This window comes from Thamnophis sirtalis, unplaced genomic scaffold, assembly GCF_051295495.1.
Source record: "Thamnophis sirtalis isolate CommonGarterSnake01/CBP01778 unplaced genomic scaffold, rThaSir2_p1.2 scaffold_5, whole genome shotgun sequence".
NCBI classification, from domain to species: Eukaryota; Metazoa; Chordata; class Lepidosauria; order Squamata; family Natricidae; genus Thamnophis; species Thamnophis sirtalis.
The window spans coordinates 141,002,092-141,023,928 of record NW_028261385.1 but is presented as its reverse complement, the minus strand read 5'-3'; the positions used below and the strand labels follow the sequence as shown (position 1 = coordinate 141,023,928).

General features: G+C 45.5%; 1 protein-coding gene across 1 annotated transcript in view; it reads right to left on the bottom strand.

The window, feature by feature from the left end:
* Positions 1-21,837, bottom strand: part of TLCD3A (TLC domain containing 3A) — a 46,130-nt gene that overhangs the window by 7,902 nt on the left and 16,391 nt on the right. The window contains exons 2-3 of the mRNA XM_087716999.1: positions 11,709-11,792; positions 1,800-2,013 (exon numbers count right to left, since the gene is read on the bottom strand). Of these exons, the coding sequence (XP_087573125.1) occupies positions 1,800-2,013; positions 11,709-11,792 (298 nt within the window). The remainder of the gene's footprint in view (positions 1-1,799; positions 2,014-11,708; positions 11,793-21,837) is intronic.

The following is a 21,837-nucleotide window of genomic DNA, read 5'->3' as shown; positions in this document are numbered from 1 at the left end:
GGGTAGGCGGGATCAACCGACTGTTGGAGCAACCGGTTCGTGCGAACCGCTCCGAACCGGCTGAAACCATTTCTGGTTCGAAATTACAACGGCACTGAAAAACATAACTTCACGACTATTTTTCACACTTATCAACCACTGTAGCATCCCCACATGTCATGTGATCAAAATTCAAATGCTTGGCAACTGGCTCCATATTTATGACGGTCGCAGTGTCCCCGGGGTGTGGGGTGTGACGGGATCCCCTTTTGCGACCTCCCGACAAGCAAAGTCAATGAGAAAAGTCGGATTCGCTTAATAGCAATAGCAGACTTATATACCACTTCATAGGGCTTTCAGCCCTCTCTAAGCGGTTTACAGAGTCAGCATATCGCCCCCAACAATCCGGGTCCTCATTTCACCCACCTCGGAAGGATGGAAGGATGAGTCAACCTTGAGCCCGTGAGATTTGAACCGCCGAACTGCAGATAACAGTCAGCTGAAGTGGCCTGCAGTACTGCACCCTAACCACTGCGCCACCTCGGCTCTTAACCACTGTGCAATATGCTCCGCGACCATGGCAAAAGAATCGCGGGGAAAACGGATCACGTGACGACTCGCTTAACGACCACGTCACTTAGTGATCAAAATCCCAGTGGCCATTGCGGTCGTAAGTCGAGGACTGACTCCACAGGTAGTCCTCGACTTACAACAGTTCATTTAGTGAACGTTTGACGTTACAACAGCGTGGAAAAAAGTGACTTATGGCCGTTTTTCACACTTTAAGACAATGACGGCCTCCCCATGGTCACATGATTAAAATTCAGATGCTTGGCAACGGACTCGTATTTATGACGGTTGCAGTGTCCTGGGGTCAGGTGATCCCCTTTTACGACCTTCTGACAAACAGAGTCAAGGGGGAAGCCAGATTCACTTAACTAACTTAGTTAACTAACTTAACTATCTTAGTTACTAACTTAGCTTCAGTGACTCACTTAAGAACTGTGGCAAGAAAAGTCATAAAAATTGGCAAACGCTCACTTAACAAATCTCTCATTTAACAACAGAAATTTGGGGCTCAATGGTGGTCGCAAGTCGAGGACTGTTTTTAGATATTTTTTTAAAAAACAACAACAACTAGGAATCCGTGACCCGTCAAAACCGCGTTCCACAAAAGCGCGGTCGACGAAAGCGCGTATGTGACATCATCACAGCGCGACGAAAAAGATCGAAAAATTGAAATAAAAATTAAATTACAGCAAGCCGATTCACATAAAGGTAAGGGTTAGGTTTAGGGTTAGGGTTAGGTTAAGGGTTAGGTTTAGGGTTAGGTTTAGGGTTAGGTTTAGGGTTAGATTAAGGGTTAGGGTTAGGGTTAGGGTTAGGTTTAGGGTTAGGGTTAGGGTTAGGTTAAGGGTTAGGTTTAGGGTTAGGGTTAGAGCGTTAGCGTTACGTTTAGCGTTAAGTTAAGGGTTAGCGTTAGGTTTTTCGTTAGGTTAAGGGTTAGGTTTAGGGTTAGGTTTAGGGTTAGGTTAAGGGTTAGGTTTAGGGTTAGGTTTAGGGTTAGGTTTAGGGTTAGGTTTGGGGGGGTTAGGGTAAGGTTTTCGCTTTATTTTTACATTTTTCGATCTTTTTCGTCGCGCTGTGATGACGTCACATGCGCGCTTTCGTCGACCGCGCTTTTGTCTACCGCGGTTTTGTGGTGGAACCTAGGAATCACGTTGTTTTCCACTGACGTCCCTCACAATAACATGGATGGCCTGACCAACATCAGGCCTATAGTTTGACCACCCTTTCGACCCTCAGGAGATGTGCCTCACCACAGCGACCGGCGTTAAAACGAGGAGGATGAAGAGGTGATGGGTGACCATCAGCCTTTCCTTCTGGAGGAAGCTTCGGAGGTTATCCCAGGAGTACTTCCCGTTGGACGTCCCTTTGTCTTGATTCTTGTGCCAGTGGGAAAGATACATGACGTAGATATCATAGGTCATGTATGACACCACGATCCAGATATATTCCCTGGCGATCCAGTGCCTGTTACGGGAGAGAAGAACGTTAAGGGCGACTAGATTGGGTCAAGTCACACACTCCTTATATGTCGTTCATACATGTAATGTAACATACAATGACTAAGTTCTACCGGGGTTTATATATATTAACCCATAGAGGAAGGGAGGGGAACGATGGGCCCTTTTATGGCTTGTGGACTTCAACTCCCAGAATTCCTGAGCCAGAATGGGGAGAAATGCCCCTTTTTATGACTTGTGGACTTCAATTCCCAGAATTCCTGAGCCAGAATGGGGAAAAATGGCCCTTTTTATGACTTGTGGACTTCAATTCCCAGAATTCCTGAGCCAGCATGGGGAGAAATGCCCCTTTTTATGACTTGTGGACTTCAATTCCCAGAATTCCTGAGCCAGAATGGGGAAAAATGGCCCTTTTTATGACTTGTGGACTTCAATTCCCAGAATTCCTGAGCCAGCATGGGGAGAAATGCCCCTTTTTATGACTTGTGGACTTCAATTCCCAGAATTCCTGAGCCAGAATGGGGAAAAATGGCCCTTTTTATGACTTGTGGACTTCAATTCCCAGAATTCCTGAGCCAGAATGGGGAAAAATGGCCCTTTTTATGACTTGTGGACTTCAATTCCCAGAATTCCTGAGCCAGCATGGGGAGAAATGCCCCTTTTTATGACTTGTGGACTTCAATTCCCAGAATTCCTGAGCCAGCATGGGGAAAAATGCCCCTTTTTATGACTTGTGGACTTCAATTCCTAGAATTCCTGAGCCAGCATGAGGGAAAATGCCCTTTTTATGACTTGTGGACTTCAACTCCCACAATTCCTGAGCCAGCATGAAGAGCGATGGCTCTTTTGTGACTTATGGAGTTCAACTCCCAGAATTCCTCAGTCATCTATCTTAATACTGACTCAGGAATTCTGGGAGTTGAAGTCCACAAGTCACAAAGGGACCATAATTCCCCATTCCTGCCAGTCTGTTGACGTAGTATTATTTATCCTTTTACAGGTAGTCCTCAGCTTATGACAATTGAGCCCTGAATTACTGTTGGTAAGCAAGGCAGTTAAGTGATTTTTGCCTTACTTTAGGACCATGCTTGCCAAAGCTGTTATGTGAATCACTGCCGTTGTTAAGTTAGTGGCAGGGTTCTTAAGCAAATCCGGCTTCCCCGTTGACTTTTCCTGCCCGAAGTTCGCAAAAGGGGGTCACGTCGTCACCCCAGGAGACTGCGACCGTCATAAATATGAGCCGTTTGCCAAGCGTCTGAATTTTGGATCATTGCAACAGTCGTTAACTTTGAAAAGTCATAAAACGGGGCAGAAGTGCTTCCCTTAGCAACACGTGTTTCACTTAGTGACGGGGATTTGGGGCTCCGTTGTAGTTCGTAAGTCGAGGACTACCGGTAGGAGGAATGGAGCCGAATTCAAAACCCAAAAGGCATCAGGTTCCCAAATATTAAGGTCTCCTACACCACCCATTTAAGGCAAGGGTATCCAAACTTGGGAACGTTAAGACTTGTGGACTTCAGTTCCCAGAATTCCCCAGCCAGCCATGCATGGAATTCTGGGAATTGAAGTCCACAAGTCTTAAAGTTCCTAACTTTGAACACCCTTGCATTAAGGCAAATATTAGCACACTTGTGGCATTAGCAGCTGCCCAGTTCATAAACCACAGATGAGGATATATCTCGATATTCCAGTTTTGTTTTTTTCTGAATTAGACCTACCCAGGAACAAAATTCAATTGTTTCCCTTTTCTAAGCGATCTGGACTATTAATAAACGCAACAAGGTGGGGTAGACGGAAATGTAACCCAAATATTTCAACATCTACATGAAACCGCTGGGAGAGATCATCCGCAGGCACGGGATTAGATACCATCAATATGCGGACGATACTCAATTGTATCTGTCCGCCCCGTGCCAACTCAATGAAGCGGTAGACGTGATGAGCCGGGGTCTGGAGGCCGTTATGGACTGGATGAGGGTTAACAAGCTTGTGCTCAACCCGGAAAAGACCGAGTGGCTGTTGTGTTTTCCTCCCAAAGATTTGACTAATATTCCACCACTCAGGCTGGGGGGTCAAATTCTACACCCCTCAGAGAGGGTTCGCAACTTGGGAGTCCTCCTGGATCCACAGCTGACATTCGACCACCACTTAACAGCTGTGACCAGGGGGGCATTCGCCCAGGTTCGCCTGGTGCGCCAGTTGCGACCCTACCTGAATCGGGAGGCTCTCACAACAGTCACTCGGGCCCTTGTGACCTCTAGGCTGGAATACTGCAATGTGCTCTACATGGGGCTGCCCTTGAAGAGCATCCGGCGACTTCAGCTAGTGCAGAACGCAGCCGCGCGAGTGATTGCGGGTGCACCTCGATTCACCCGCATAACACCTATCCTCCGCGAGCTGCGCTGGCTACCTGTCGATCTCCGGATGCGCTTCAAGGTGCTATTAGTCACCCATAAAGCCCTACATGGCAGTGGATCTGGATACTTGAGAGACCGCCTTCTGCCAATTACATCCCTGCGACCAATAAGATCCCATAGATTAGGCCTCCTCCGCATTCCATCGGCCAGCCAGTGCCGGCTGGCAACTACAAGGAGGAGGGCCTTCTCAGCAGTAGCCCCGGCCCTTTGGAACGAGCTCCCCGTGGAGATTCGTACCCTCTCCACCGTCCAGGCCTTCCGCATAGCCTTGAAGAACTGGCTCGCCCGTCAGGCCTGGGGATAAGGATAGCTACCCCTCCCGAATGATGAATGGATGTTGCCTACTATTTTATTATATGTTGTATCTTAATGTTTGTATTCCCCCTCCCGGTTTTGTGTGAGCCGCCCTGAGTCGCCCCAGGGAAAAGGGCGGCCTACAAATTCTAATAAAACCACAAAAAAACCACAAAAAAAATATTTCATTAGGCACACACAAAAATACTCCTTCGGAACAAGAGGTTTCTACATAATTGTTTTGGGCGATGCTCCCAAAACGATATTTCCTCGGCAAGCTTTTTGCATACCGAAATTCAGGCCAGTCCTGACAAGCAGCTTTAGAGAGCCCCAAAGGTTCCGTCGCTAATCGAGACGCGCCTTTGGGTGAGTTCTGCTTCACTTTTACGACCCGCCTGGTCACGCTTGTTAAGGGAATCACTGCAGCCGTTAAATGGGTCACATGGTTGTTAAGTGAATCCGGGTTCATCCCCCCGCCCCATTGACTTGGCTGGTCAGGAGGTCGCAAAAGGGGGATCACGCTTTTGACGCCCCCCCCCAGGAAGCTGTGACTGTCACAGGTATGAACCCGTTGACAAGCATCCTAATGTAAATCACGCATCCACGGTCAGAAGTGTGAAAAATGGTCTTGTCACATTTTTCAGTGTTGTCGTAACTTTGACTGACAAACTAACTAACTAACTAACTAACTAACTAACTAACTAACTAACTAACTAACTAACGTGTGTGTGTCTGGACACACACATATGGAGGGAAGTATGCAGTGGGGTACCACAAGGATTTGTCTTAGGCCCAGTACTCTTATATACAATACAATACAATACAATACAATACAAAACAATACAAAACAATACAATACAATACAATACAATAATACAATACAATACAATAATACAATACAATACAATACAATAGCAGAGTTGGAAGGGACCTTGGAGGTCTTCTAGTCCAACCCCCTGTCTAGGCAGGAAACCCTACACCACTTCAGACAAATGGCTATCCAACATCTTCTTAAAACCAGTGTTGGGGCATTCACAACTTCTGGAGGCAACTTCTGTTCCACTGATTAATTGTTCTAACTGTCAGGAAATTTCTCCTCGGTTCTAAGTTGCTTCTCTCCTTGATTAGTTTCCACCCATTGCTCCTTGTTCTACCCTCAGGTGCCTTGGAGAATAGCTTGACTGCATCTTCTTTGTGGCAGCCCCTGAGATATTGGAAGACTGCTATCATGTCTCCCCTAGTCCTTCTTTCTATTAAACTAGACATACCCAGTTCCTGCAACCGTTCTTCATATGTTTGAGCCTCCAGTCCCCTAATCCTCTCTGTTGCTCTTCTCTGCACTCTTTCTAGAGTCTCCGCATCTTTTCTACATCGTGGCAACCAAAACTGGATGCCGTATTCCAAGTGTGGCCTTACCAAGGCCTTATAAAGTGGTATTCAACCCTTCATGTAATATCTTCACAAATATCATCATAAACGACTTAGATGAGGGAATGGAAGGAGAACTTACAAAATTTGCAGAAATTATACTAAGCTGGCAGGAATAGCCAACACCCTAGAAGATGAGCTCAAGATGCAGATGGATCTTGGCAGACTGGAACCCTGGGCCCTATCTAACAAAATGAAATTCAAGGTAGAGAAAAGGGAAGTCCTACACTTAGGTAAGAAAAAACCCCAAAAGGACACATATAAACTGGGTGAAACCAGGCTTAATAGCAGTGACTGGGAGAGGGATCTTGGAGTCTTAGTGGACAACCAGCTAAATAGGAGCCAGCAGCCAAAAAAGCAACTGCAATCCTAAATTGCATTAACAGAGGGATACAATCAAGATCAAGGGAGGTACTAACACCACTCTATAAAGCCTTAGTAAAACCACACTTAAGAGTATTACATCCAGTTTTGCTTACCACACTGTAAAACAGATGTTGAGACTCTAGAAAGAGTGCAGAGAAGAACAACAAGGATTAGGGGACTGGAGGCTAAAACATATGAAGAACGGTTGCAGGAACTGGGCCTGGCTAGTGTAGGGAAGAGAAGGACCAGGGGAGACAGGAGAGCATCTTCCAATATTTGAGGGGCTGCCCCAGAGAGGAGGAAGGGGGTCAAGCTGTTCTCCAAAGCACCCGAAGGACAGACAGAGAATAATGGATGGAAACTGACCAAGGAGAGATTCAACCTGGAAATAAGGAGGGATTTTCTGATAGGGAGAACAATCAATCCATGGAACAGAAGTTGCCTTCAGAAATTGTGGGAGCTTCATCACTTTCAGGGAGAGACTGGACTGCCATCTGTCAGAAATGGTGTAGGGTCTCCTGCTTGGGCAGGGGGTTGGACTAGATGACCTACAAGGTCCCTTCCGACTCTCTTCAATCTCTATCTGTATCAGTGGTAAAATGCAATTTTTTTTTACTACCGGTTCTGTGGGTGTGGCTTGGTGGGTGTGGCAGGGGAAGGATACGGCAAAATCCCCATTCCCACCCCACTCTGGGGCCAGGTGGTGTATGCCGGCTCTCTGAACTTCTCAAAATTTCCATTACCAGTTCTCCAGAACCTGTCAGAACCTGCTGAATTTCACCCCTGATTTGTGTTTGTGTGTGTGTGTGTGTGTGTGTGTGTTTACACAGACACACAAACATCTATCTATTTACCTATCTATCTAATATATTTATCTATCTACCTAATATATTTATCTATCTACCTAATATATTTATCTAATATTATATCTATCTATCTATCTATCTATCTATCTATCTATCTATCTAATATATCTATCTAATATATCTATCCATCTCTATCTAATCTAATCTAATCTATCTATCTATCTATCTATCTATCTATCTATCTATCTATCTATCTATCTATCTATCTATCTAATATATATATCTAATATATCTATCCATCTCTATCTAATCTAATCTATCTATCTATCTATCTATCTATCTATCTATCTATCTATCTATCTATCTATCTATCAATCATCTATCTATCTATCTATCTATCTATCTATCTATCTATCTATCTATCATCTGTCTGTCTGTCTGTCTGTCTGTCTGTCTGTCTGTCCTGGATCCAGCATAATTTTTGTCTCGCCAGTAAAATGCCCCCCTGTGTTCATCACAGGCTCCTTCCTTGATGCTCTCTGCTTGCTGCCCTCAAAAAGCTCTACCAGAAGCCTCTCACTGACTTGGCACACACAGAACGTAGCTTTTTGTGAGCGATGCACAAAATGTGTGTATTGTTCGTGTCAGAAAAAAAGGTTTACATTTGCTAGCAAAACAAAGCAAACTGCATGCAGGTCAGAATAACAGAACTGGAAGGGACCATGGAGGTCTTTTAGCCCAACACCCTATGCCATTTCAGACAAATGGTTGTCCAGTCTATTCTTAAAATCCTCCAGTGATGGAGCACCCATAACCTCTTGTTAGTTTCACTGGTTAATTGTTCTCACTGTCAGGAAGTTTCTCCTTAATTCCAGGTTACTTTTCTCCTTCATTAGTTTCCATCCATTGTTTTTTGTCCTGCCTTCAGGGGCTTCGTAGAATAGATCAACCCCCTCCTCATTGGTGCAGCCCCTCAAATATTGGAAGACTGCTATCCTGTCTCCCCTGGTCCTTCTTTTCATTAAACTAGACATCCTCAATTCCTGCAATTGTTCTTTATATGTTTTAGCCTCCAGTCCCCTAATCTTCTTTGTTGCTCTTTGCTGCACTCTTTTCAGAGTATATAAACTAAACTGAATTTATAAATTTAATAACTTGTCATTTCAATGTTTTCTTCTGTAATTTATTTAATGTCGTACAAGTTTGATGGATGGATGGATGGATGGATGGATATAGATAGATAGATAGATAGATAGATAGATAGATAGATAGATAGATATAAGACAGATAAGGAGAGATAGGGAGGTAGGTAGAGAGAGATATAGGGATAGATAGATGAGAGAGAGAGAGATAAGACAGATACGGAGAGATAAGGAGGGAGGTAGATGTAATAGAGAGAGAGAGAGAGAGAGAGAGAAGACAGATAGGGAGAGATAGGGAGAGATAGGGAGGTAGGTAGAGACAGATAGATAGATAGATAGATAGATAGATAGATAGATAGATAGATAGATAGATAGATAGATAGATAGATAGATAGATTGATTGATAGAGATGGATAGATGATAGAGAGAGAGATAGGGATAGATATAGATGGATGGATGGATGGATGGATGGATGGATAGATAGATAGATAGATAGATAGATAGATAGATAGATAGATAGATAGACAGACAGACAGACAGACAGACTGACTGACTGACTGACTGACTGACTGACTGACTGACTGACTGACTGACTGACAGATAGGGAGAGATAGGGAGGGAGGGAGAGAGAGAGAGATAGGGATAGATAGATGATAGATACAGGTAGATGATAGATACAGATTGATAGCTAGATTAGATAGAGAGAGAGAGACAGAGAGAGAGAGACAGAGAGATAGAAGATAGATAGGGAGAGATAGGGAGAGATAGGGAGAGATAGGGAGGTAGGTAGAGATAGATAGATAGATAGATAGATAGATAGATAGATAGATAGATAGATAGATAGATAGATTGATAGAGATGGATAGATGATAGAGAGAGAGATAGGGATAGATATAGATAGATAGATAGATAGATGATAGATAGATAGATAGATAGATAGATAGATAGATAGATAATCAGACAGACAGACAGACAGAGACAGAGAGATATAAGACAGATAGGGAGAGATAGGGAGGGAGGTAGATGTAATATATGATAGATAGATAGATAGATAGATAGATAGATAGATAGATAGATATGACAGATAGGGAGAGATAGGGAGGGAAGGAGGTAGGTAGGTAGGTAGGTAGGTAGATAGGTAGATAGATAGATAGATAGAGATAGATAGATAGATAGATAGATAGATAGATAGATAGATAGATAGATAGATAGATAGATAGATAGATAGATAGATGGGGATAGATGATAGAGAGCCCCATGGGCAAGTGATCAAAATTCAGGCACTTAGCCACTGACTCATAATTACGACGGTGGCAGTGGTGGTCCGCCGGGGGTCACGCAATCAACTCTGGTGACCTTCGGACGAGCCAAATCAACAGGGAAGCTGTATTCACTTCACAACTGTGCGGCTCACACAACCCCTGCAGTGATTCGCTTAAACAACCGTGGCGGGAAAGGTCGTGAAGAAGGGGGGCAAAAGTCAACTGGTGATTGTCACACTTAAACGACGGATGTTGTGGGGTCAATCGTGGTCAAAAACATTTGAGGACTATTTTTCCAAGGAAAGGCGTTTTGAAATTGGGGCTGCAGCTGTAGCCGTAAATGGTTAATGATTGCCCATTTTCGGCCTTGAGGGTGCCTGGTGTCGCCCTGCCAACTCTCTGAAATCCCATCCGATTCTGTGTCAAAAGTTTTTTTATTTTTCCTTTCAAATTCATTCTTAGATATACCTGTATTTTTCGGAGTATAAGACGCACCGGAGTATAGGATGCACCAAGATTTTGAAGAGGCAATTTTTTTTTAAAAAGTAGGTAGGTAGATAGCGGGATAGAGAGGGAGAGAGAGAGATACAGTAGGTAGGTAGGGATTTTCAGCCTCTTTTTTGAGGAAAAAGGGTGTGTCTTATACTCTGAAAAATATGGTACATTCTTATAATTGCTATTTAACATTTGTCAATTCATATCATTTTTCCGCCTGTATGTTTACATTTTCATGTTTTCTTATTTCCCCTCCCCTCTAATTTAATCATTTGTCGTCTGTGATATTTATTTCATGTTTTGTTCCTTTTTCCTTTCCATTTATATCTTTTTTGAAGCCACTCATAAAATCGCCCCCATGTCCTGAAGCACACTGATTCCTCTTTGTCCTTTATTCTCAATGTCAACCTATTCATTTCTGCACAATCTAATATCTTCACTACCTCCTCTTCCGATGGGATTTTATCCGCTTTCCAATTGTGTGCAAATACAATTCTAGCTGCTGTTATTATTTGTACAGTCAAATATGAATCTTCTTTACTATATTTCTCTGATAGAATACCCAATAAAAATGCCTCCGGCTTAAACTCTACGGGTTGATGTATCATTTTCTCTAACCGCCTGTATACTTACATTTTCATATTTTCTTATTTCCCCTCCCCCTAATTTAATCATTTGTCGTCTGAGATATTTATTTCATGTTTTGTTCCTTTTTCTTTCTATTTATATCTTTTTTTCAAGCCATTCATAAAATCGCCCCCATATTTTAGGATGAAGGACGTTTAAATAACTATAGTCAAATAAAAGTGGGGGTATGATGATGGTAATATAATAAATATTTGAGTTCAGATATTTGGATTAATATGAATTATATTTGATGACGGTGGAAGAGATGCACAAAAGCCTTTTATAACCAGCTGATACACTTTCGAAAGTATATAAAGAAGGAGGATTTGTATGTTTGTTTTGAAAATAAAAAAAATCTTTATAAAAAAAAAATCGCCCCCATGTCCTGAAGCACACTGATTCCTCTTTGTCCTTTATTCTCAATGTCAACCTATTCATTTCTGCACAATCTAACATCTTCATTACCTCCTTTTCCGATGGGATTTTATCTGCTTTCCAATTTTGTGCAAATACAATTCTAGCTGCTGTTATTATTTGTACAGTCAAATATAAATCTTCTTTACTATATTTCTCTGGTAGAATACCCAATCAAAATACCTCCGGCTTAAACTCTGCAGGTTGGTGTATCATTTACACATTTGTATTTTCACCCAATCGCTTTTTGCGTCCCTACACATCCACCACATATGATAATACGTTCCTGGCAATTGGGGACATTTCCAAACATTTAGTTGATTTATCCTTAAACAATTTTTGCTAATCCCATCCGATTCTGGAATCTCCTATCTCGGCAGGTGAGCATCCTGTCTGAAGTCCAGGATTTCAGATAGCTATTCCTGTTTTTTCCCCCCTTCTTTTTCATTACCTGTCGTGTACCACATCTCTGCAGCTGAAAATGACAATTAGACCGGACAGGGTGGCCATGATGGCTTGAATGGAAGAGACCAGCCTGGAAGGAGAAAGCAAAATTAAAGTCAGAATAAGGGACGCGAGTGAGAAAGAAGAGGGAGAAAAAGACAAGGCAAAAAATATGAAATATTTCCGGAAGCCACTGGACGGAAGCTTGCAACGGACACACAGGAGGATCGAGATAACGGAGAGCGGGTTAAACGAACTGGCTATGCTTAGTTCACAAGGGAAAAAGAAGAAGATAAGAGAAGATAGGATATCAGGCTAAAGTTATCTGGAGCAGTATTTTTCAAACTTGCCAACTTTATGCTGGGTGGATTTCAGCTCCCAGAATCCCCCAGCCAGCATGCTTTAAGGTGGATGGGATTTAATACCCAGAATCCCCCAGCCAGCATGCTTTAAGATGGGTGGATTTCAATTCCCAGAATTCCCCAGCCATCATGCTTTAAGATGGGTGGGATTTAATTCCCAGAATCCCCCAGCCAGCATGCTTTAAAATGGGTGGACTTCAACTCCCAGAATTCCCCAGCCAGCATGCTTTAAGATGGATGGGATTTAATTCCCAGAATCCCCCAGCCAGCATGCTTTAAAATGGGTGGACTTCAACTCCCAGAATCCCCCAGCCAGCATGCTTTAAGATGGGTGGGATTTAATTCCCAGAATCCCCCAGCCAGCATGCTTTAAGATGGGTGGGATTTAATTCCCAGAATTCCCCAGCCATCATGCTTTAAGATGGGTGGGATTTAATTCCCAGAATTCCCCAGCCAGCATGCTTTAAGATGGGTGGGATTTAATTCCCAGAATTCCCCAGCCAGCATGCTTTAAAACAGACAAGACTTCAACTCCCAGAATCCCCCAGCCAGCATCCTTGAAGATGGATGGGATTTAATTCCCAGAATCCCCCAGCCAGCATGCTTTAAAATAGACAAGACTTCAACTCCCAGAATTCCCCATGCACCATGCTTTAAAATGGGTGGCCTTCAACTTGTTAAGGTCCAGCCCCGATTAGATCGTATGTGTGTTGTGTATTTTAAACTATTTTTTTTAAACTTATTTTGCTTTTCTTTTTTTTTCTTCTTTCATTGTAAGCCGCCCGGAGTCCTCCAGGATTGGGCGGCCTATAAATTTAATAAATGAAATGAAGTCCCAGAATTCCCCAGCCAGCAGATGTCAAGCTTCAAAAGACGCTTTTGCATTTACAACTATTATCACTTCTCAGCTTGCCAACGGACTATTGGGGGGTGGGGGTGGGGATAGATAGAAATTTGGTTTCAGACATCAAGATGCCAGCCGGGGGAACCAGGGAAACTTCAACAGGGGTTTTCCAGGGGTTTTCCAGACTTTCTCCCAACAAATACCAAGAAACTCCATTGGCCAATGTGACCTATTCTAACAGGTGGAAGTAGAATCTATAATTATGCTTGTTTGCCCAGGAATTAGTTAGATCTGGTTTTGCCCTCATCTTTGCCAATTACGATGTACTCAATAAAAGTTTAGCATTAGAGATTGAATTATCTCGATCGGGCATGCTTCGGTTTTGTTCGTCAGTCGCAATGTTGACAGCAGACTTTAAGATATGTCGGCTTAACAAACCGCACGATTCACTTAACAACGGCAGGTGATTTGCCCCCAAAACCATGGCAAAAGAGATCATTAAAAAGGGCCGTAAGAAAGTTGGCAAAAAACTGGTTGTAAAATCTGATGTGGCTCACTTAACAACACCTCCCTTAACAACTGAAATTCTGGTCTCCATCGCAGTTGTAAGTCAATCACACACACACACACACACACACACACACACACACACACGTATTCAAACGTATATATAGCAACCCATCTCACAGTAAGGGCTCTGGATGGCATACAATAATCAATAAAAACAATACACAGATAAAAACAGGCATTTCATAGCATGGTGGATCCTCTCCTGGGAGGAGACTCTAGAAAGAGTGCAGAGAAGAGCAACAAAGAGGATGAGGGGACTGGAGACTAAAACATAGGAAGAACGGTTGCAGGAACTGGGTAGGTCTAGTTTAACGAAAAGAAGGACCAGGGGAGACAGGATAGCAGTCTTCCAATATCTCAGGGGTTGCCACAAAGAAGAGGGAGTCAAGCTATTCTCCAAGGCACCTGAGGGCAGAACAAGAAGCAATGGGTGGAAATTAATCAAGGAGAGAAGCAACTTAGAACTGAGGAGGAATTTCCTGACAGTGAGAAAAATGAATCAGTGGAACAGAAGTTGCCTCCAGAAGTTGTGAATGCCCCAACACTGGAAGTCTTTAAGAAGATGTTGGATAGCCATTTGTCTGAAGTGGTGTAGGGTTTCCTGCCTAAGCAGGGGGTTGGACTAGAAGACCTCCAAGGTCCCTTCCAACTCTGCTATTGTATTGTATTGTATTGTATTGTATTATTGTATTGTATTGTATTGTATTGTATTGTATTGTATTGTATCGTATCGTATCGTATCGTATCGTATCGTATCGTATCGTATCGTATCGTATTGTATATAAGAGTACTGGGCCTAAGACAAATCCTTGTGGTACCCCACTGCATACTTCCCTCCATATGTGTGTGTCTCCACACACACGTTAGTTAGTTAGTTAGTTAGTTAGTTAGTTAGTTAGTTAGTTAGTTAGTCAGTCAGTCAAAGTTACGACAACACTGAAAAATGTGACAAGAGCATTTTTCACACTTCTGACCGTGGATGCGTGATTTACATTAGGATGCTTGTCAACGGGTTCATACCTGTGACAGTTACAACTTCCTGGGGGGGGGGCGTCAAAAGCGTGATCCCCCTTTTGCGACCTCCTGACCAGCCAAGTCAATGGGGTGGGGGGGATGAACCCGGATTCACTTAACAACCCTGTGACCCATTTAACGGCTGCAGTGATTCCCTTAACAAGCGTGACCAGGCGGGTCGTAAAAGTGAAGCGGAACTCACCCAAAGGCGCGTCTCGATTAGCGACGGAACCTTTGGGGCTCTCTAAAGCCGCTTGTCAGGACCGGCCTGAATTTCGGTATGCGAAAAGCTTGCCGAGGAAATATCGTTTTGGGAGCATCGCCCAAAACAATTATGTAGAAACCTCTTGTTCCGAAGGAGTATTTTTGTGTGTGCCTAATGAAATATTTGGGTTACATTTCCGTCTACCCCACCTTGCTGCGTTTATTAATAGTCCAGATCGCTTAGAAAAGGGAAACAGGTGAATTTTGCTTCTGGGTAGGTCTAATTCAGAAAAAAAACAAAACTGGAATATCGAGATATATCCTCATCTGTGGTTTATGAACTGGGCAGCTGTTAATGCCACAAGTGTGCTAATATTTGCCTTAATGCAAGGGTGTTCAAAGTTAGGAACTTTAAGACTTGTGGACTTCAATTCCCAGAATTCCGTGCATGGCTGGCTGGGGAATTCTGGGAGTTGAAGTCCACAAGTCTTAACATTCCCAAGTTTGGACACCCCTGCCTTAAATGGGTAGTGTAGGAGACCTTAATATTTGGAAACCTGATACCTTTTGGGTTTTGAATTCAGCTCCATTCCTCCTACTGGTAGTCCTCGACTTACGAACCACAACGGAGCCCCAAATCCCCGTCGCTAAGTGAAACACGTGTTGCCCCAACACTGGAAGTCTTTAAGGAGATGTTGGATAGCCATTTGTCTGAAACAGTATAGGGTTTCCTGCCTAGGCAGAGGGTTGAACTAGAAGACCTCCAAGGACCCTTCCAACTAGCAATAGCAATAGCAGTTAGACTTATATACCGCTTCATAGGGCTTTCAGCCCTCTCTAAGCGGTTTACAGAGTCAGAATATTGCCCCTAACAACAATCCGGGTCCTCATTTTACCCACCTCGGAAGGATGGAAGGCTGAGTCAACCCTGAGCCGGTAAGATTTGAACAGCCAAACTGCAGAACTGCAGTCAGCTGAAGTAGTCTGCAGTGCTGCATTTAACCACTGCGCCACCTCGGCTCTACTATTGTATTGTATTGTATTGTAAGATCTAGATGACCTCTAAGATCCCTTCAGTTCTGCTGAAGAGAGCCAGATCGATCTAGTGGCTAAGCCAACGCTAGCCTAAACTAGAAAGCTAGGAGAGTGAGTTATAGTCCCTCCTTAGCCATGAAAACCAGCTGGAGGACTTTGGGCCACACACCAGGAGATGGTGAGTTCTAGTCCTGGCTTAGCCATGAAAGCCAGCTGGGTGACTTTGGGTGAATGAATTGGGGCTGCAGCTGTAGCCATAAATGGTTAATGATTACCCATTTTCGGCCTTGAGATACCTGCCAACTCTCTGGCATCCCATCCGATTCTGTGTCAAAAGTTTTTTTTATTTTTCCTTTCAAATTCATTCTTAGATATGCATTTTTATAAATGCTATTTAACATTTGTCAATTCGTATCCTTTTTCCGCTTGTATGTTTACATATTTCATATTTCCTTATTTCCCCTCCCCTTGATTTAATCATTTCTCGTCTGAGATATTTATTCCACCAGGAGACGGTGAGTTCTAGTCCTGCCTTAGCCATGAAAGCCAGCTGGGTGACTTTGGATTGGATTGCATTTATTCAATTTGTATGCCGCCCTATTCCCGAGAGACTCAGGGCGGCTAACAATCAAAGAGGGAAGGGGGTACAGAATAAAAATAAAGGACAAACACATTTTTAAAAACAACAACAGTCACATCCTTGAGTGGGGCTGAGAGATTCAACAGCCCCAGGCCTGCCGGAACAGCCAGGTCTTAATTGCTTTGCGGAAAGCCGGAAAGGTGGTAAGGGTCCGGATCTCCACGGGGAGCTCGTTCCAGAGGGCCGGAGGTGCAACAGAGAAGGCCCTCCCCCCGGGGAGTTGCCAGCCGACATTGGCCGGCAGATGGGATTCGGAAGAGACCTAGTCTGTGAGATCTGATCGGTCTTTGGGAGGTAATTGGCAGGAGGCGGTCTCTCAAGTACCCAGGTCCAATACCATGGAGGGCTTTAAAAGTAACGACTAGCACCTTGAAGCGTGTCCGGAGACCAATGGGCAGCCAGTGCAGCTCGCGGAGGATAGGTGTAACGTGGGTGTACCGAGGTGCACCCACAATCGCTCGCGCGGCTGCATTCTGGACAAGCTGAAGTCTCCGAATACTCTTCAAGGGCAGCCCCATGTAGAGCGCGTTACGGTAGTCCAGTCTTGAGGTCACGAGGGCGTGAGTGACTATCCGAAGGGCCTCCCGGTCCAGGTAGGGTCGCAATTGGTGCACCAGGCGAACCTGGGCAAAGACCCCCCTGGTCACAGCCGACAGATGATGTTCTAGAGTCAGCTGTGGATCCAGGAGGACTCCCAAATTGCGAGCCTCTCTGAAGGGCGTATAATTTCACCCCCCAGGCTGAGAGATGGAATAGCTGGACCATCCTTGGGAGGGAGCATCAATAGCCACTCGGTCTTGTCGGGATTGAGTGCAAGCTTGTTCGTTCCCATCCAGACCCTGACAGCCTCCAGGCACTGGCACATCATTTCAACCGCTTCACTGAGTTGGCACGGGGCGGACAGATACAACTGTGTATCGTCCGCGTATTGGTGGTACTTAATCCCGTGCCGACGTATGATCTCACCCAGCGGCTTCATGTAGATGTTAAATAGGAGGGGGGACAGGACCGAACCCTGTGGCACCCCATACTTGAGGGGCCTAAGGGTCGATCTCTGCCCTCCGACCAACACCTTTGGGCCAATCACCAGGAGATAGTGAGTTCTAGTTCCACCTCAGGCATGAAAGCCATCTGGGTGACTTTGGGCCAATCACCAGGAGATAGTGAGTTCTAGTTCCACCTTAGGCATGAAAGCCATCTGGGTGACTTTGGGCCAATCACCAGGAGACACTGAGTTCTAGTTCCACCTTAGGCATGAAAGCCATCTGGGTGACTTTGGGCCAATCACCAGGAGACAGTGAGTTCTAGTTCCACCTTAGGCATGAAAGCCGGCTGGGTGACTTTGGGTCAATCACCAGGAGACAGTGAGTTCTAGTTCCACTTCAGGCATGAAAGCCATCTGGGTGACTTTGGGCCAGGAGACAGTGAGTTCTAGTTCCACTTCAGGCATGAAAGCTATCTGGATGACTTTGGGCCAATCACCAGGAGACAGTGAGTTCTAGTTCCACCTCAGGTATGAAATCCATCTGGGTGACTTTGGGCCAATCACCAGGAGACAGTGAGTTCTAGTTCCACCTCAGGCATGAAAGCCATCTGGGTGACTTTGGGCCAATCACCAGGAGATAGTGAGTTCTAGTCCCACCTTAGGCATGAAAGCCATCTGGGTGACTTTGGGCCAATCACCAGGAGATGGTGAGTTCTAGTTCCACCCCAGGCATGAAAGCCATCTGGGTGACTTTGGGCCAATCACCAGGAGATGGTGAGTTCTAGTTCCACCTCAGGCATGAAAGCCGGCTGGGTGACTTTGGGTCAATCACCAGGAGATAGTGAGTTCTAGTTCCACCTTAGGCATGAACGCCATCTGGGTGACTTTGGGCCAATCACCAGGAGACAGTGAGTTCTAGTTCCACCTCAGGCATGAAAGCCATCTGGGTGACTTTGGGCCAATCACCAGGAGACAGTGAGTTCTAGTTCCACCTCAGGCATGAAATCCATCTGGGTGACTTTGGGCCAATCACCAGGAGATAGTGAGTTCTAGTTCCACTTCAGGCATGAAATCCATCTGGGTGACTTTGGGCCAATCACCAGGAGACAGTGAGTTCTAGTTCCACCCCAGGCATGAAAGCCATCTGGGTGACTTTGGGTCAATCACCAGGAGACGGTGAGTTCTAGTCCCACTTCAGGCATGAAAGACAACTGGGTGAATGACAAAGCCTGCCAGAGGTTTTTAAAAAAACACCCAGAGAGCCTCCATATGCATGAACACTCTACCTCTCCGTAACAATCAACAGGAAATGCTACTACATTTTATTCATGTACCAAGGGAATGCAGGTTGCTCCCCATCCTTTATGCGCAACCTGGACGTGCATAACATAACCACAAAATAATCTACCACATGGAGGAAAGAATAAATCACCAAACCCTCTCATCACAAAGTAGAAAACAAAATTAACATAACCAGAAGCAAAAAAACAAGCTATTTTTGTATATGGTCGGCTACTGCAAGAACCAGTTGGGAAGGAATCCTGTTCTCCTCGGCTTGAGTATAACTTGGTTTACGTCCCAAATAAATATTTAAGGCCAATTCTGATGGAATATTAGGAGGGGGGAAAAATTCACCAGATCAAGGTCAGTTTGAGGCAACTGACCCAGACAGGAGATGGACTTTGTTTCTGACCAGGCACATTTGTGGAGGGGCGAAATGCAAATATATTGCAATATTTTAGAACAGTGTTTCTAAACCTTGGCAGGTTTAAGCTGGGTGGACTTCCACTCCCAGAATTCCCCACTCAGAATGCTTTAAGAGGGGAGGACTTCCACTCCCAGAATCCCCCAGCCATCATGCTTTAAGAGGGGAGGACTTCCACTCCCAGAATCCCCCAGCCGGATGCTTTAAGAGGGGTGGACTTCCACTCCCAGAATCCCCCAGCCAGCAGGCTTTAAGAGGGGAGGACTTCCACTCCCAGAATCCCCCAGCCAGCAGGCTTTAAGAGGGGAGGACTTCCACTCCCAGAATCCCCCAGCTGGAATGCTTTAAAAGGGGTGGGCTTCCACTCCCAGAATCCCCCAGCCAGCATGCTTTAAGAGGGGTGGACTTCCACTCCCAGAATTCCCCATCCAGCATGCTTTAAGAGGGGTGGGCTTCCACTGCCAGGATCCCCCACTCAGAATGCTTTAAGAGGGGAGGACTTCCACTCCCAGAATTCCCCATCCAGCATGCCTTAAAAGGGGTGGACTTCCACTCCCAGAATCCCCCAGCCGGAATGCTTTAAGTTGGGAGGACTTCCACTCCCAGAATCCCCCAGCCAGAATGCTTTAAAAGGGGTGGGCTTCCACTCCCAGAATCCCCCAGCCAGCATGCTTTAAGAGGGGAGGACTTCCACTCCCAGAATTCCCCATCCAGCATGCTTTAAGAGGGAAGGACTTCCACTCCCAGAATCCCCCAGCCAGGATGCTTTAAGAGGGGTGGACTTCCACTCCCAGAATTCCCCATCCAGCATGCTTTAAGAGGGGTGGACTTCCACTCCCAGAATTCCCCAGCCAGGATGCTTTAAGAGGGGAGGACTTCCACTCCCAGAATCCCCCAGCCAGCATGCTTTAAGAGGGGAGGACTTCCACTCCCAGAATCCCCCAGCCAGGATGCTTTAAGAGGGAAGGACTTCCACTCCCAGAATCCCCCAGCCAGGATGCTTTAAGAGGGGTGGGCTTCCACTCCCAGAATTCCCCAGCCAGCAGGCTTTAAGAGGGGAGGACCTCCACTCCCAGAATCCCCCAACCAGCATGCTTTAAGAGGGATGGGCTTCCACTCCCAGAATCCCCCAGCCAGTCTTCTTTAAGAGGGATGGGCTTCAACTCCCAGAATCCCCCAGCCAGTCTTAAGAGGGATGGGCTTCAGCTCCCAGAATCCCCCAGCCAGCCTGCTTTAAGAGGGATGGGCTTCCACTCCCAAAATCCCCCAGACAACATGAATTAAGGTGGGTGGACCACAAATCCCAGAATTCCCCAGCCAGCCTGCTTTAAGAGGGATGGGCTTCCACTCCCAGAATCCCCCAGCCGGAATGCTTAAATATGGGCAGAGTTGAACTCCCAGAATCCCCCAGCCATTTATTTACAAATGGTAAAACATCTTTCCAAAGCAAGCCACAATACCAGAAACGCAGAATCAAGGTGATAGAAGGAAAAATAAAAACCCAGCGAGGAACAAGGGGGAGGGGGGTCGCCTCCAGGAGCAGGCCTGCGCTAGATGACCTCAAGGGAACCCTTCCAACTCCCCCCCCCGCCTCATTTGACGGGGATTCTGCAGTTGGCTGAGCCCATTTATCCAAGGAAAGCAACAGAGGCTTCCTTTGTGAGGCGACCCAGTTTCCAATTCACACTGCTGAGTTTCAAAGGCCTTAAATCCCCCAATCCCTTCCCTTCCCATGCCCCACATATAAAAAGAACCAGGGGGAAGAAGAAAAAAACAGCTTTACAATTGCAAATCACATCTAAAATTCACACGGAAGAGGCAGTCCTCGACTTACGACCACAGCTGAGCCCCAAAATGTCCCCCTGGCTAATCCCACGACAATCACTGAGTGACTCTTGTCCCGGTTTTTTCGACCTTCTCTTGCCGCGGGGCGTTAAACGAATCGCCGTGGTTGTTAAGTGAGTCACGCCGTTGTTAAGCGAATCTGGCTCCCCACCCCCGTTGATTTGGCTTGTCGGAAGGGGATCGCACGGAAGGTCGCACAAGGGGATCGCACGAGCCCCTCTGGGGAGACTGCGAGCGTCATAAGGATGAGCCAGTTGCCAAATGACTGGATTTGGACCGCAGGAATGCTGCTGGTGTGAAAAATGGCCGTAAGTCAGGGGTTTTTTTCAGCGCCGTTGTAACTTCGAACCGTCACTAAACGAATGGTTGTAAGCCGAGGACACCCTGCGTCCTTCAAGTGTTTGTTTGAACAAGATCTCTCAAAATACATTTCTTCCTTGAGTTACAACCAGTTGGAAGTTACAAGGGACGGACCCCGAGAAAGCTGTTTATGACCGTGATTCGGAGTTTCGACCCCGCTGATCACCACCCCTCCCTAACCCGTGGTCACACGTGGCCACATTTTAGGCACTCGGGCAACCAACCTCAACTAGGATTTACGGCCTCCCGCTGTCACACGATTGCAATTTATGACCTCTTTGCCGGAAACCAGGATTCACATTCATCTTCTGGCAAATAATGGCCCCTCAGTTCCTCATTGTTTCCTTCCAGGCGTTTCACGACCCAACTAGGTAATCTCATCAGTACAAGAAAGGATATTCTGGCCCTGATGAGGTTCCCTAGTTGGAAAACGAAAGACCTGCAAGGAAAGAATCCAGCTCAGAGAGCACTCAGAGAGCACCACAGACCACACGGTCCTCCTCCCCTTCCTCCTCCTTTCTTCAAACGCCTCTCTCCCTTCAAACACCTCTCTCTCTTGATGACGTTACCTA